Genomic DNA, 15,851 nt, shown 5'->3' with positions numbered 1-15,851 from the left:
TGTGGAGTGTGTGCCTCGAGTATGAAATGCGTGCAAATAGCGAGAGTAAATTCGTATTGGTGAACGCTCTTTTGAACGTTCCTAAGAAATAGGAGTTTTGAATTACCGCGAATACCGCGATTTAAAATTGTCGTCACTATGTTCTTCGACGACGTGCTTTCAAGAATTTCTTCCTGCTAACAATAAATAAATGGAATAGATGAATCGATAAACGATAAAAAGTAAAACAAAAAGTATACGTGCATTGGGAAGTTTCGATATAGCTAGTATTTCTCGAAACTTGATTTAATATAACTGTGAATTTTTCTCGACAAGTATTTCTCTTCGTGTTTCGTTCTTACTTTCGTGAAAAAAATTGTTGATAAAAATTGTTGAGAATAGAGTATGTGCTCGCGTATTTCATTAATGTTTCACGAGACAGTAAGGTAATGCACTATGGTATTTTGAAAGGAACATTATGTATATAAAAATATTAACGCTACAAACACAAGACCCGCTCTTTTTTTGTTTTAAAATAAATACAAATTTACACATATAATATCTTTTAATCTTAATTTAAATCGAAATTATTTATGACAATAATACATCTTAAATATTTATGTGGTTAATTTTATCGGAAAAATTTATCAAACAGACTGAGAGACAATTTTAATAATCAAGCGGACCTATGTAAAATAAAAAAGGAAAGTGAGAATTATTGAATGCAAAATTATTGTGATCTATTTACGACTTTCTCACCAATAACAGAACGAGCTTAATCATTGAAATTTCATTAATCATGAGAATAATGAAAAAATTGAAATAGATAAATAGGTGAATCGATATCAATATTCTATGTCCCAATTGGTTCGTCTCATTGTACAATTATACAATATATATCATATCCACATAAAGATGTGTATTTTTTTGCTTTTTTACACACTCCATCACGGCTATTTGCAATTTCGGAGATATCCTCGCACGATATAACAATACTTATATTCATCATCACTATATTGCCAGTGATTTGCTTTTTTCTTTAGTTCAATATACATATATTCATATATGTATAGGTATATCAAAAATATCCTTAGTAAAATATTTATATATATATGTGTGTGTATATATATATGTATCCATGTGTGTGTATGTGTATGAATGTATATAACATATAGTCACGTATTTTTCTTTATATTATAGTGTATTATGTCTGCCGTTATATGTACTATATTTATAAAGAATTCTTTATTTATAACGTTGTTGTCATATATATATACACATACATACATATATGTATATATATATAGAAAGTTATACATATACTATATGCCTATGGTTTTAATAGTACATTCGCACGCATTTACGCGTTTATTTGTTAAATGTGTTTTACACGCGAGTGTGAATACACGAGTGCACGCGAAGTATGTATGTATGTATGTACGCGTAATTACGCGTAATATTGAATATTTTTCCGATAAAATGGGTATTTTATTACGCGTATTTATACTTGTCTAAGATATATCTACACACACAATTGTTCAATGTTTAAAATAATATCTATATACATTGGATCAAGAGCAATGTTTTCTCGGCAGATACAAGATTCTCTCGCACAGAATTTACAAGGAATTATTTTTACGACTTTATGAAAATTTAACTTTTATGTAAATGTGTATATACGACTGTATCATTACTGTGTCATTACCGAATCGATTAACGAACAAGTGACACCACAGAGTAGTAAAACAATACAAATATATTCAAAAAGAACATATCAGAAACACTTCATACATCTATATCGTACAAAAGGACATAAACTTTTAATTACCAGTAGTTAGAATAATGATAGAACGATTGCCTCGTATTTATTAAACTTGCAAGTAGTTGGACACTAACAATAAGGTAATCCATAATAGCAATGATTATAATTATTGTATATGTTTGATTGGACAATGCAGGCGTGATCCCTCGAGATAAATGTAACTCTGTTCTGTGATCCAGGCGCAAGTAGAAACGCGTCATATTTGGCAAGTATATTGAATGTTCTGATATCTCTATTTAGATAAACGAGTGAATATGACTAAAATGACAATAGAACAATTGCGACAATAGTAATAGACAATCATGAGTGGATTAATCCGTTACTAATAATGATAATAAATATTTCTTATAATATAAAAAATCCAGTAACTATTTGACACGATTATCATCGACAATTTTAAGGCATCGATTCGCTGTTTTACGTGATACAAATGAAAAGATTTTCTGCCGACAGTTTAAAATACAGTGCGAAGAGAATCTCGTATGTGTGTGTAACAGGAAAGTGGAGTGGAGTGGAGTGAAATGGCGTGGCGATGATGCGCGTTGAACGTCGAATGATAGATGTACGCGAAAAGAAACGCGCGAGACGAGAAAATCTTCGCAGTCTCACGCGTAGCATCTCGATCGTCGATTCTTACCGTACGATCGTTCATAATTCTACAAACGAGTTGGGTGCTTCAACTCTATCATAATCGTTTTTTCATTATGAATTGTTTAGAAACTAGAATAATGTACTATCGATCTATATGTACAATGCGTATTAATGATAGTAACGTAATAAATAAGTTTCAATAAGAATGTTAAATCTATGCTCACTTTGCATGTATTTGACATTTCTTAACAGCTTAACACTTCGAATTAAGCGTTACCTCCAAATTAACTGTTATTTAATTATTTACGATCATGTCATTATGCTCCTAAAGATCGAGCAGGCCAATATTATATAATATACATTTGTTCGAGTCATTCTCGCGAACGCTCAAAAAGAGTTTTACGTAGATAAAATATAGTGACTTGCAGCGTGCAAGCACGTATCGCTGGTATGCGCAACCATGTCCAATTCTCTCTTTAGACGCGGCAAGAGGAACGAACTACCGATAACAATCATTCAACCGGACAAGATTCGATACACATTTTCCTTGCACTCTCCCCCCCCCCTCCTCCTTACCACCCGTCTCCCTTTTCAAAAAATATATATATATGTTCGATATGTCGAGCAAGAAAAATCAAGTAGGGGTAAGCGTGAGTTGAGTAAAGTGATCTTTACAATTAAAATCCTTCGCTTGATAAAGGAGTCTATTCATCTATCTAACACACATGTCCTACTACGCTTCTAATTAACTAAATACAAAGAAAGAAAGAAAGAGTAAAAGACGCAAGCTGTATGTTTAAATTAAAATCGACGCATTGCTGTTAAAGTAATAAACTCCTTGTACGTATGTAGGTGTAGGGCATCCGATAAATCGATGGTTAGCTGATACAGCCGGTGGTAAGGAAGTGATCCCTCGTGAGAAGAAATCGAGTTTAACCAGATTTATAGAATTTTCTGATTACGTAAAGATCTTGGAGAAAGAATTTTCAATATGAAAATATCTATTTGATCGTACTTGAAGACAGTTAGGACGCGGCAGCGTCCAACGACGAGGCTTCTGCTTGGGGAACCATCCTCTTGATTATGGTCTCAAACACCTTCTATAATACATTGAACGTTGTGGAAATTTGTAAATTTCAAGTTCCTTCCACTCGTATTGTCACTAGCAAGTTTCAGCCATCGTCGATCTTTCTTCACGAAAGATCACTGCGCATTGTACCAACATTTATTAGAGTCTCGCGGTGTACCGCATTGAGAATCTCTGAATCTCATCAGCATAATTACGTAATTAATGTAACGGTTTCTCGCCCGCCTCCTGTCATTTTAGGCACTTTCCGTGGAAACAGCACTGTTAAACACGCTCTTCGTTAATGCTTTTTATAGTGAAACTTTGGTTGTTAATATATGTATAATATCGTTAGAATGAAAGAGTGTCTCAATTTGCTCAATTTACCCTATTAATCTATCTACAAGTTTATGATCACGATCGATGCAACAGGTATGTATAAATTGCTAGTTTGTCTCGTCTTACTCGTAACATAAAATCAATGTGTATTTGTGAGCGTTCAGGCTCGGTAAGTGCATATCGCGATGCGCTCACATAAGGCAAAAATTGCTCTCAGAGCATTGACCATAATCATCATGATAATCATCTTGCTTACTTCGTTTCGGCGGCAATTTCGAGATTTCATCGATAGCAACGTGTAAAAAAACGTACAAACTTGTACGATCAATCCTTCCATCCTCACCGCATCGCGCGTTTTCTCTCCTTGGAGAGAAAAAGAAACGAAGAACAGAAAAGAGACTGTGCTGCGTACACAACGTGCCTACTTACGTCTCTTATTCTCACTTTTCAACAGATCTCGTGACGGTTTGTGGTATTACCGTCAAAGATTTCGGGATTTTCGGCAAAATCGGAATTGGATTGCTCGTCAACGATGACTTGGTCGTCACCTGGATCGACTTGGGCAAATTGAGGTTGTGGAGGATATTTTGGCTGGTTGTCGGGCTGTTTTCATTCGCGCAAGTAGCGGAGCGCGTAATGTCGCATATCAGTGGCTCAAAGGCACCGCGACTTTGACGATTCAACATCTCTTGCTGCATTCGCAAGTGCCTGTGAAACTGTTGATTGTGGCCGGCAACGGCAATCTGCGTTTTCTGATGTTGCGATCTAAAGCTTCCGCTAGTCGACCCGTTGTTTGTGCCAGCAGTAGGTCTGTCATTTAATTTCTGTCGTTTGAACGGTTGCATGCGCTTCACATCCGACTCGCTCAATTGAAACACCTTGCCGCCGCTGGCATAAACGGAGGACAAACCCTGGCCATCTCTCCGTTTGGCACCACCACTACCGTTTGTCGTGGCAGTCGCGGCGGTAGTGCCGCTGCTATTGCTACTACTATTGCCATTGCCACCGTTACCGTTACCGCTATTGCTATTGCCATTGCCATTGCCACCGTCACCACCGCTGCCGCTAGTAGACGGTAAACTCAATCGTTGTAAACTCGGAGGTGATTTTTTTATAATTGACACCCCCGAGTTGAGTTTGAGCATCCGCGGCGAGTTTACTTTAACCGAATGCGACGTGGAGGCATTGCCGCTGCTAGTCGACGGTCTGGACATCAGACTCGTGCTGGGTAGAGCTAGCCTGTCTTTCTCCAGTACGTAGCCACCGCTCAAACGGCGCGGGTTACTGTACTCCGTCGCGATCGGTTCCATTATAGGCTCATCCATTTTCTCCGGACCCTCGTACGATATCAGCCTATTCTGCACCGACGTAGAGTAGTTGATTGCATTCCGCGATGCGTTTGGCGCCAATATTAGATCGCCCGCTCTGTAATACTTTTCCAGAAGGATCAAATGACGCAGAAAGGAGCTTTGATTACCGTACGGTCGCTGCAACTGCTGCCAGAGATGTTTCGTCTCTCGATCGTACTGGATCATCGTCGCGCACTTCTCCCATCCTTGCGGCGTGACTTCGCGCACGTTCTGAAACTCGATGTTCACGTGAAGATTCATCTCCTCCTCGCCCGGGAAGAGCGTGCGCACGCTTATGGAGGGATTCGCGCCGAGTCTCTGCACCACAGGCGTTATGTCGTTGTTGCTATTGCTGCTATTGTTGTTACCGAGCCTCGATCTCTTTGGCAATCGCGTTAAGGTGACCTCATCCATCCCGAGTGTCATCCCATTCGCCATACCGTCGCACAGAGAGATGGACGTGCCGGGCGAGCACGTATGCATATCGAGCATTTTCCGCTTTTTTAGGTTCTCTATGCCTTCGATATACTGAACGTTCATACTGCCATTTTCGTCGTTGGCCGATTTGGGGACGCGACTCTCGCTATCCATCTCGGAGCAGCACTCAGTTGTATTCTCATTCTTGTTCGGTTCCGGCGTCGACTTCTCCGACGTACCGCTGGTCGTGCGTTCCGGAGACTTGGAGCTTCCACTTTTTGGCTGTAAATTCTTGAGGCTCTTCTTGTTTTTCCGCTCCTTCATCTGACTGGCGTGATGCACCTGTTGTGACGAATCGTCGTCTTCGTCGTCGATCACGTCGATTCCGCAATTATGTAGAACCCTGTATATCGAAAGGTATACTCTTCATCAGTCTTTTTCCCCCCTCCCCCATTTCTTCACTTCAATCAAGCTTCGTTCACCCCACATCATCAATCGCGTGGTTTTCCTCAATTTCTTTTTTCAATGAAACTTACTCAAAAGTGTTTCTTTACTCGCGAAACAATTTGTTGGAACGATAAAAAGATTTGTTCTGTGACTCTAATAAATTTCCCAAGCTAACAAGCTATATTATTATACTCTACGCGACTAACCCAGGGTCAACGATCTTTACGCTCGTTATATCCGAGTAGAAATCACTCGGATCTCGTACACACTCACCGCTTTCGATAACTTTTGCAGTAGCTCCTATGACTCATACTCATATTTTCAATATCCCTGTACTTGAGTTGCAGTTGGGCAAAGTAACGACAAAGCTTGCAGACAAACGTGCCGACTGCTAGTAAGACGGGAATTCCTTGTCGATCGAGTAGGTGATTCAAGTCGTCGATCTCTGCATTAGTCAACGGGTAAGTGTGTTGCCGGGTAAGTCGACGCTTGCAGAGCGCGCACGTCAAGAAGCGGCCGACCTTTCCATAATGATTAACGCAGAATGACATTGTAGTGTGTTGACTCGAGTCCCAGTCTATGTCGACCTGCAATAATATTTCTCGTGTGCATGTACAAACGATACGTAATTTATCACCGCACCAACATCGCTACATACGCAAGCAGTCGAGTTACAAATATTAACCTGATTCTGCAGGCCAGGCCTTATTTTGAACAACCAACGGCGCTTAACGTGATGCCGCGCGGGATCACGACATTCGCGAGCTGAGCACTTTGACATCATCAATTGCCTATGTTGTTTCTGCGGCTTTTGCTGCATGTTTGTTGGACTAGTGTTCGCCTGAAGAAGAAAAGCTTCCGATTAATTTCCAGTCAGAGGCATTACAATTAATTATACAGAACAAACGAACCTTTCTGTCAACATGACGATAGCACGCGTCACACAGACATGAATCTTTCGTGAGATGTCTCTCTATGTGCAAGATCTTTTTGCGCCTTTCGTCAGACTTTATCTGGGCTAGATGCATTGGCGTGTCCAAAGAGCCAAACTTTCCAAAGCAGTAGCAACATACGTCGGCGCATACACGACCAGGATGTATAGAAAAAGAAGACGATTTCTCTGGAATAACAAGCGATTGACGATCCTTGGGGGTAGCTTCTTCGTTATCGTCATCTACGATCAATAAAATTGACGAATCAGATGTTTCGTTGAATGTTGCGCGTCTCTCGATGTAAAATGCCTTTGTCTCCCGACTTATTGGTAAATTTATTATTTGACACACAAATATATTAGTGAGAATGCAAAAGTGTTAGCGGGTAACTTTTAATTTGAAAAGCAAAAACAGCGTAAAAATCTAGCACATGCATTGTTATAAATAATATCAGGCTAGAATAAGTATAGAGAGTTTTTGGAACTAGTGGTCTGTAAAATAAATGTTGCACGATATTCCACATCAGATTGTAGGGAGATAAGCAAAATGTGATCGTTTGTCAGTTAAACCATACACCATATTGAAGATGTGTAGCGCTTATCGCATTTTTTAAATTGTCTCGAGCATGTATGTAGCAAGTAACTTTAAAGATGATGGAGGAAAACGTGAGAACATTAACAATTGTTCTCTCGCGAATATCTGCGAATATCGAAATGTGAATCGTCGCTCGCTATACTGCACTAGTCTAAATGGCCGGCTTAGAATAAAAGAAAGTGTTTGAGATTTTCGGAAAAAGGTAACTAGGGAAAAATAAGTGAGATTATCAATTTAGTTATTCCCGCAACCAGGATTACCGCAAGAATGTCTGTGGTTAGTAGTGAACTTTCGGTTCGCACCAGAGCTGCTATCTCCCAAACCACTGGTTCCAAACTGAAAAAAAAGAAACAAAATATAATTGGATTGGTAAAAAATATATCAAATTATAACTCATTAGCTTACTATTCAACCTTTCTTTTAAATCGTTGAAGCAGCGTTGAAGTAGCGCTGAGAAATGGAAGTTTCTAAATTCATTCCTCACACGTATACACGGAAATAAAGGATAAATCTCCAAAAAAATAATATACTAGGAGCGACTTGTCCCTAAGTCAATAATTAATCGTACGATCGATGTCGCAATTCGACAGATTGAACGAAGAAACAAAAATGATAAAAAAAAACCATGAAAGGAGAAAAATGAGAGAGAGAATGTGGCGAGAAAAATTCGTATGGTAAGCAAATGAGTTACAGTTTCCATCAAGCGAGAGCGAGAATTTCGAATCTCACCTCCTTTTGAATGGTGTAGAATTCGGGTGAATCACCCTCTCCGTCCCCACGTCCCTGCTGCTTGAGAACCATTTTCAACGGAGATCGCGAGCCTCTCTTGTCCTTGTCCTTCTCCTTTTGCGATACTCTGATGATCGTCTTCAAAGTACCCGTGGACGACGACTGTTCCTTCTTCGTCTTTTGCAGATTCTGTCTCTTCGCGGCTTCCTCCAGAGACTCGAGTCCCAATAATCGCAGAATCGATTCCTTCCTCTCCTTGTCTTCAGGCGTTTCCAGGATCTTTGGCGTGCCGCTGTTGGACGATTCGCCGGACGTGGACGTCTCGTCGGAATCCTTGTGCGCGAGCTCTGGCGTCTTGAGGGTGGGGGTCTTACGTTCGTTTTCCAGCATGCCTATATTGTCAGCTGCCTGTTGCGACACGTGATTCTCAGATAGGTTTCGCGAGAGTTGTCGTTTCTCGCTCTTGCCGGTGTTTGTGCCGGCGATCGTTATGTCGTTTTCTGATTTACTGCGCAAATTAGGATCCTTGTCGACCTTGTCCAATCCACCTTGCCCGCCTTGCCCGAAGAATCCACGAAAGCTGTCTGTGCGCTCGACGCCGGCGCTGGCACTGGCGCCGGTATTGGTGCTGGCGCTGCTGTACTTGCTCAAATATGACTGGTTGTTCTCGTTGATTTTAGCAACCTCGTTGTCCAGCAGGGTCTCTTCTTTGTTTTGCTGCTCGGACCTTCGTAGATCTCGCTTGACGCGTTTGGTCTTGGAGCCACTGGACAATTGCGACAATTCCTCTTTACGTTTCTTCATCTCTCTACCGCGCCGGCCACGAGCTTGAGGCTCGAGTTCGCCGGCCAAATCCAATTCGTTGCTGTTGAACGAGTCATTTCCATCTTCCATCTTTTGAGAACTCTCAACGCTAGCGATACCACCCACCGATACCACCTCATCGCCGTCGTTCTGCAGAGCGCAAGTCTTTTGAATCGCATTACCTTCCTCAGTCTTGACGTCTTTTACGTTGTCGGCGCATTCTCGATTACGAGACGCGGTTTGTCTGTTTTCAAGTTTCCTCTGCTTGTCACGAGTTCGTAACACCCTCCTGTTTTCCTCGTTAACGAGAAGCTTCCGCTCGTCAGGACCTTTACCGTCCAAGGATTTATTGCTTTGATCTGCCGTCGGAGCAGCTTCATCGTGTCCTGGCTTCTGCTCCGAAATACTCTCATCCACGTTTGACGTAACGCTAGATTTGTTCAATTCCTTACAATTGTTATCGTGATCGTGGTCAAGCTTGTTGCTCTCATCGTTCATAGAGAGTCGATCGGGGATGCAATGTACAGATGGTGAAGTGACAGAGTTACGTTCGCTATTCGAGTCACAATTCGGAGCAGTTGGTACATGTAGCAAGTTATTGTTAACTTTGGAACGCCTCGCGGTCTGCGCCATCTTACAAGACGCCTCGCCCTCTCGTAACGTCTCGAGTACATCGGTAGACTTGTCGTCTACGTGAGCCTTGCTCGATGTCTCGTTCGCATCATCGACAGCCGGTTCCGATAACATGGAATCGTCATTTATATCTTGAATTTCCCGTTTCTTATCCAATATCTTTGTCTCGGTAAACACATCTTTACTTTGCGTCGTGTCAGTTGTCGCAGTATTTGGTAATGGCTGGACAAACTGGTCCTCCGCTACTAATCTTTCCACCTCGCGAGATATACTCTCCAGCGTTTCCGACTCTTCCGAATTATCCGTGAGGTTGAAGAAGATTTCAGTCTCCGATTCCGTTGTTCCTCTCGTTTGTACAAGTCCTTCCGCGAGTCTCTCCTCCGCTCGTTCAGGAGACGTCGCGCAGGATGCAGCCGCAGTATTGGAAACGTCCGAGAGCTGATTCTCCGAAACTGTTGATTCGCTCGTAGATTTTTCTACATCCGCCGAAAGATCCTCCACGTTGTCCGACCTTGAGACCGCTTTACTCGGCGTTCTATTCGACTTCCTCGCTGTTTCGCCGTTACTGACACTGTCTGAAGTTTTATCATTGATTCTCGAAGACTTTCTCGTAATCTTCTTCTCGTCCAATGTCTTTGACTCGTTACCACTGACGTTGACTAAGGCGCCGCTAGCTGTGCTACAACCAACGTTTTCCTCCTCCGGTTCAGCCATATTCTTGTAAGATTGTTGCGTGGCGTCGTCGTCGTTGTTATTATTATTATTATTATTTATATTACACGTAGATTCGCTAGTACTATGTACATGATTAATTCTGTCGTCATCAGAGGCCTTGTTCTCCTGGACGTTCTGCGAATGTGTCTCTGCTTCTCCGATATCAAACTTGACTAGTTTCTCTTCAATCTCTTTGGCAGTATCGGCCACTTTTGGTACTGAATTTTCGGTATTGTCTGACGTGATTTCATTTTCCGTAACGGTGGACTTGTCCTCGTCGGTATTGTCTTCCAGTCCCATCTTTTGAGACTCGGTACTGAGCGGCGCGACAATTTCCTCGATCTTGGGCACGTCAAAGTTCTTAGTTAATCCAAGGGCTAAAGATCCTGTCATCCTGTCCTCGATGGACCTTACGATATTCAACTTTATGCTCTCAATCATTTGATCGATATTAGACTTTGAGTTGCCGTTCGATTTGTCGGTGTAGTAGGAATTGGCCGTTTTCTTGGTGTCTGCGTTCAAACTACTTCTACGACCTTTAGATTTGTCCGCGAACTTGGTTAGAACGTTGTCTTTCTTCACTTGCTCCAAGATGTTGTGCTTCCTCGAGTCTTCTTGCGCTTCCGCGCATCTAGGTGCTATTCGCGTGCCGTCTTCAGCTTTAACATCGTCGTCTCTGGTCGTCTCGCACTCGGTGGTCTTGGCCTTAGTTTTCGAACGCAGTATCGGCCCGGTCTCGCCTGTCCTGTCCGCGCGATTATTGTTATCGCCGTTATTGTTGGTCTCCATTTCCGATCCGGTCTCAACGTCCTCGTCGAAATTAGACGGAGCTCCATCCTTGGAGCGAGCCTCCTCCTTGCCCGCTGCCCCAACACCTTGAGATTCATTGCAGCCAGGGTCCGAGAAGCAAGAGTCCATATTTATATTGCAATCCGAGTTATGTTCTATCGAATGATCCGAGATAACAGTCCCGTCTGAATTTAGCCTGTGCCGCTTCTTCGAATCGTTGTTATCCGCGGCATTTCCCAGATCCGACAATTGACGCTGCTTTCCATTACGCAAACTTCTTTGGGGCGTTTGGTCGACCTGGCCGACTTTCGATCTCTTTCTCAACTGAATGGCGTTCTGAAAGTGATCGGTCTCCACAGACTCACCGTCCGACGTGACTTTGGTGTCGTCGACGTCGGGCTCCTTCTTAATCTCGATGTCGCAGGCGATACTTTCCTCGACCAACATCTTCTTGCTTCTCGTCAGCTTACCCTCGACCTCGGAGTCGCTCAACATCGAAGCAATCACCTCGTCTATAGTGAGGTCAATGGAATTCTTGTTATCTAAAGCCGCCTTTGGGAATTTCTCAACGCCAGTATTGCTTCTCGCGGCACCACTCGTACTCGCGCAATCAAGTTCCTTGCCAGTGCTCTTGCGCTGCTTCCCAGCAGCCTTGCTGTCAGCCTCGGTAACTTTAACCAGGCCGGTGCTATTCTTCTTCAAGTTTGTTAACTTTACCGTTTTGGCACTCTTGGACAAAGAATCAGCACTCTCCGTCGTTTTTCCTTTCCTGCCAAGTTTCGGGCTGACTTTGGTCTCCTCCTTAATCTGAACGTCAGATTTGGTCTTTTTGGTCCTGAGATTACTCTTGGCACTTTTGCTCGGTGTTTCGCTCGCTCTGCCCGCGCTGTCCCCGTTGTTGGCCTGATTCTCCGCAAGTCTCGGAGCGATCTCGACCACCCTGACGGTCGACGGTTCCGACTCGGACTGCCTTCGGACTTTCTTCGCACTCTTGGCACCCTTCTTAACGTCAGGAGCTACCCTGTGTATCACTTTGTTGCTCACCTTCTTGGTAAGCTTGGACTTGATTACCTTGGCCGCTCTTAGATTCTGCTTGCGTTTCAGATTTTTAAGGGCATTCCTACGCGGCAAGCTCGCTTCTAGCTTACCAGGGAGTTGGCTACCTGTCGCTACCGTATCAAAAATTTCTTGTGCAAGTTGCTGCTGCTTTATATTCGGCAATGACTTGCCTTTCTTACTCTTGACCTCATTGGATGGCAAGACGGGATCGTTACTCGCCTTCTGTTTCGATTTCGAAGGCGCTAAGGGTTTCTTTTCCCTGGATGCCATCTCACTTCCACCCACATTGGGCTCCTGCAACGTTATTTATACTCTCTCAGCTAAGTCTAAGACATTTGTCAAACATTACAACCGTTATTCGCGATCGCTCGATTATCACGTAGGCTACTACCTCGGATTCGGAGCAACAATTTGGACAATTTTCAGAGAGAGAGAGAGAGAAAAAGACTCGACATGTAACATTTGTAAATATTTGTGAAAAGACTAGGATATCCAAGTAAAATGGCGAGTCAAAATCCAAGTTTTGCAACGGCAAGGAGTCTTGTAGCGCGCGCGTGCGCGCGCGCGCAAACGCGATACCATTTCGCGGTGCGCGAGATCGTGCTTTGCGAAACGCACGATTTGGCGAGGCACGAACGCGGGAGAGCGCATCTCTCGTCGCGGATATCGCTAACGGGGCGCGAGAAAGGCCGTCGCCGTCGCCGTCGCCGCTGCCGCCGCCGTTGCCACCGCCGCGCGGCGTCGCGGCGTCGCGGCGTCGCGGCGTCGAGTCGCGAGTACTCGCTCGGCGAACGCAGGTCGCAGACAGAGGGTTGAGATGCGGCCCTGGGCGGGCAGAAAAATTACGTGACAAACTTTGCGCGAACACACGGATGCACGGAGCGCCTCCGGCCTCGCTACGCTCGCCACTCGGCCGCTGAAATATTTCGCGCGATATCTCGGCTCGCGCCCGGCCGATCCCGACGATTCCGCGCTCGCGAGAAAGCGCGCGTCACAGGCTAACTGTCGAGCCGCGAAATCGGCTCGGCACTCGGCGGGAAGGCCGCGAAATCGTCGCGACAAGTCGTCGCGAAAAAATCGCCACGAATAAACAAAAGGTCGGCGCTCGACTCGGACCTTGGGGATCGCGACGCGACGCGGCGGGCCCGAGGTGGCGGTCGCTCGCCGGCCCTCTCGCGACCCGAGCGACGGCACTTACCTTGGGGATCGAAAATCCTCCCGTAGGTCCGTGATGATTGCGAGAGAACGCGACCGACAATCCCCGTGGAAAGGACAGTCCCGTTGCAGGGTGTCTATGCGCCGTCCCACTGTTTCCCGGTTACCGCCACCTGACGGCCGTGGCGCAAGGCTTCTCCCAGGAGCATAGTCCGTTCGTGATAACAAGGCGCCGCTGCCGCTGCCGCCAAGCAACGCTTTACTCGCTCGTGGATCGGCGGATCGCACTCCGCGCGTGCTCACGTCTCTCGCCTTTCGCCGCCCGCTCGAGATACCGAGCCGATGCGAGTTTCCCAACGGAAAAACCCGCGCGTTGTTGCCGGCGGGCGTCGCGACGCCGGCTACCTACCTACCGGGCCACTAACTACGTTCGCACCTCACCTCACCTCACCTCACCTTACTTCACTTCACCTCACTTCACTTCGCTTCACCTCGCCCTCGCCTCGCCCCGCCTCGCCCTGCCTCGCCTCGTCTCGTCTCGCCTCGCCTCACCTCACCTCACCCAGCTCTACTTTATCGCGGCCGCGTCGCTTGCTCGCCTACAAACGCTACCACACGCTACGGTACGTGCACGCTAACTGACCTCGCGTTACAGCGCGAATTTTAGCGCAGCACGTAGCACACAGCAGAGCGCACAGCCACGTTTACCCACCTATCGGAAGCGGCCTTGTCGTCGTCGTCGTCGTCGTCGTCGTCGACGACGGCGGCGGGCGCAGGCGGGCGTCCGGGCGGCAGCGCCGATGCTTGGATACTCGAGCGAGAGAAACGAATGTCACGACAGCGGCGCGAGTTGGCACGCGGTTGCCCGCGATACGAGACCCGCGCTCACAGAGTTCCAGACTCGGCCGCGGTGACGAGAGAGCACGAAAGGGAGGACGCGCCCGTCGTACGGTGCGCATCAATGGCGGCCGCCGACCCTTATTTACCAAAGTCCTCAAAATGGCCGCCCTTCGGATCCTCGCACGTGGTAGCCACGCGTCGTTGACGACCTCGCGAGTCGCACCCCTAGTGCCCCAGGTACGTGCCAGTGTTCTCCGAGAGTCGAGTCGTCCCACGGTCTCTCGACGTTGATCGAGTGACATCGTCTAGTTGCCCGAGAGCAACTCTCCACGGACACTAATCGTACCGACACAACGTGTCGTTACTCAATACCGAATGTAATCATCCTTTATGCGACTCCTTGCAGATTCAACACAGATGGGGTAGTTACAAATCAGCCCCCAAATATACAAAGCCTGAAAATTATACCGATTACGAGGTAACCAACGATCCAAACCAATGGAAATACGTAGAGCGTCTACTCCGATATAAACTCGTACCTAAACCACCTACTGGAGATATCGAGCTCCCGTCAGGTTATAAACCAGCATCCGGTAAATTATTCAATTATGCGTCTCAACTTTTGCCTTTCATAATAAATACATGTATTTTCATTTTGCAGCTTCACCTACGGATTGCTCTTATTTCATCGAACGTACCAGAAATTACATGCAGCCTGTGTATTTGCTTAGAAATCCCAGAGGGACTAAAAAAGTTACAAGAATCAGTAAAATTCAAGGAGATATATGGGCACTGGAACGCGACATGAAACAATATGTAGAGAAATGTATGGGGAAAAAAATGGCTAGTCAGATACATGAATTTTCAGGTGTGATTAAATTTAAAGGTGACGTTGTTAGTCGCGTTAAAGAATGGCTGGACATGAAAGGCTTCTAAGAATCATTATTTCTCTAAGAAATTATACATTGTAAATAAACATTGAATCTGTGTTACGAAACACGTTGTTGTGTATTTTATACATTTTCTCGCAAGATCTTGCGTTATAATTTTCCGGCTAGTGAAATGATGGAGCGCGTCTTAGGACTCTAACAGTATCCAATTTATTTTTGTGAAAATACATATTTTTCTCAATCTCGGACAAATTATCTTTTTAAAATGTTAAATACATGCATGTTACATGTAACGATTCTTACTTAATTCAGGATGGAAAGTATCGTACATGGATATAATATCTCTTGTGGGAATGCCAAATCTAGTAGTCTCATTGTAGTAGACATATATACATATATATACACACGCGTGTAACGGTTCTTCTTGAATGAAATTGTTACGTTTTTCACAAGTTTCATCACGTTTAATAACGTAAAACGCAAAATATTAGTTTCCTAATAGAGATTCGTCATTTGTAGTTGGAATCAACAGCTCGTACTGACCGATAAAGAATAACAATCGGGATTGCAAATAAAAAGTAAGAAACAAAATGATGAATATGTGACGATAAACAGTTAGTAAAAAGTAAAATTTTGCGCGTATAAATTCTAAATATACGTATAGTACGCGTGTGTATGTACACGTACGATAAAATGTTACGT

At 44.5% G+C, this 15,851-nt stretch overlaps 2 protein-coding genes across 3 annotated transcripts; one reads left to right on the top strand and one right to left on the bottom strand.

Annotated features, from left to right (window-relative positions):
• Positions 1-1,813: 1,813 nt before the first annotated feature.
• Positions 1,814-13,914, bottom strand: LOC105561979. Of its 2 annotated transcripts, none has more exons than XM_012012414.1 (7): positions 13,463-13,914; positions 8,266-12,558; positions 7,797-7,872; positions 6,922-7,184; positions 6,696-6,851; positions 6,284-6,597; positions 1,814-5,966 (listed from the first exon to the last, which is right to left on the bottom strand). In XM_012012414.1, the coding sequence occupies exons 2-7, from the start codon at positions 12,532-12,534 to the stop codon at positions 4,238-4,240; spliced, it is 6,807 nt and encodes a 2,268-aa protein (XP_011867804.1). In that variant the 5' UTR covers positions 12,535-12,558; positions 13,463-13,914; the 3' UTR covers positions 1,814-4,237. The 2 variants fall into 2 exon arrangements, with proteins under 2 accessions (XP_011867804.1, XP_011867805.1); XM_012012415.1 differs by having other exon boundaries at positions 7,839-7,872.
• A 297-nt stretch (positions 13,915-14,211) lies between these two features.
• LOC105561980 (probable 39S ribosomal protein L49, mitochondrial) lies at positions 14,212-15,256 on the top strand. The gene is made up of 3 exons (XM_012012416.1): positions 14,212-14,496; positions 14,666-14,852; positions 14,921-15,256. The coding sequence occupies exons 1-3, from the start codon at positions 14,419-14,421 to the stop codon at positions 15,193-15,195; spliced, it is 540 nt and encodes a 179-aa protein (XP_011867806.1). The 5' UTR covers positions 14,212-14,418; the 3' UTR covers positions 15,196-15,256.
• The last annotated feature ends 595 nt before the right edge of the window (positions 15,257-15,851 follow it).

This window comes from Vollenhovia emeryi, unplaced genomic scaffold, assembly GCF_000949405.1.
Source record: "Vollenhovia emeryi isolate VEMERY1.0 unplaced genomic scaffold, V.emery_V1.0 DF939197.1, whole genome shotgun sequence".
In the NCBI taxonomy this organism is placed as follows: domain Eukaryota; kingdom Metazoa; phylum Arthropoda; class Insecta; order Hymenoptera; family Formicidae; genus Vollenhovia; species Vollenhovia emeryi.
This window is presented reverse-complemented; position numbering and strand designations above follow the sequence as displayed.

Excerpts from the sequence above, each read along its gene's own strand:
- LOC105561979 (XM_012012414.1), bottom strand. The coding sequence starts at position 12,534 with ATGGCATCCAGGGAAAAGAAACCCTTAGCGCCTTCGAAATCGAAACAG. Across the intron at positions 7,873-8,265 it reads TCTACACCATTCAAAAGGAG|TTTGGAACCAGTGGTTTGGG; the intron begins GTGAGATTCGAA and ends CTTTTTTTTCAG. Across the intron at positions 6,852-6,921 it reads ATCGTCATGTTGACAGAAAG|GCGAACACTAGTCCAACAAA; the intron begins GTTCGTTTGTTC and ends TTTCTTCTTCAG.
- LOC105561980 (XM_012012416.1), top strand. The coding sequence starts at position 14,419 with ATGGCCGCCCTTCGGATCCTCGCACGTGGTAGCCACGCGTCGTTGACG. Across the intron at positions 14,497-14,665 it reads TCGCACCCCTAGTGCCCCAG|ATTCAACACAGATGGGGTAG; the intron begins GTACGTGCCAGT and ends GACTCCTTGCAG. Across the intron at positions 14,853-14,920 it reads AGGTTATAAACCAGCATCCG|CTTCACCTACGGATTGCTCT; the intron begins GTAAATTATTCA and ends TTCATTTTGCAG.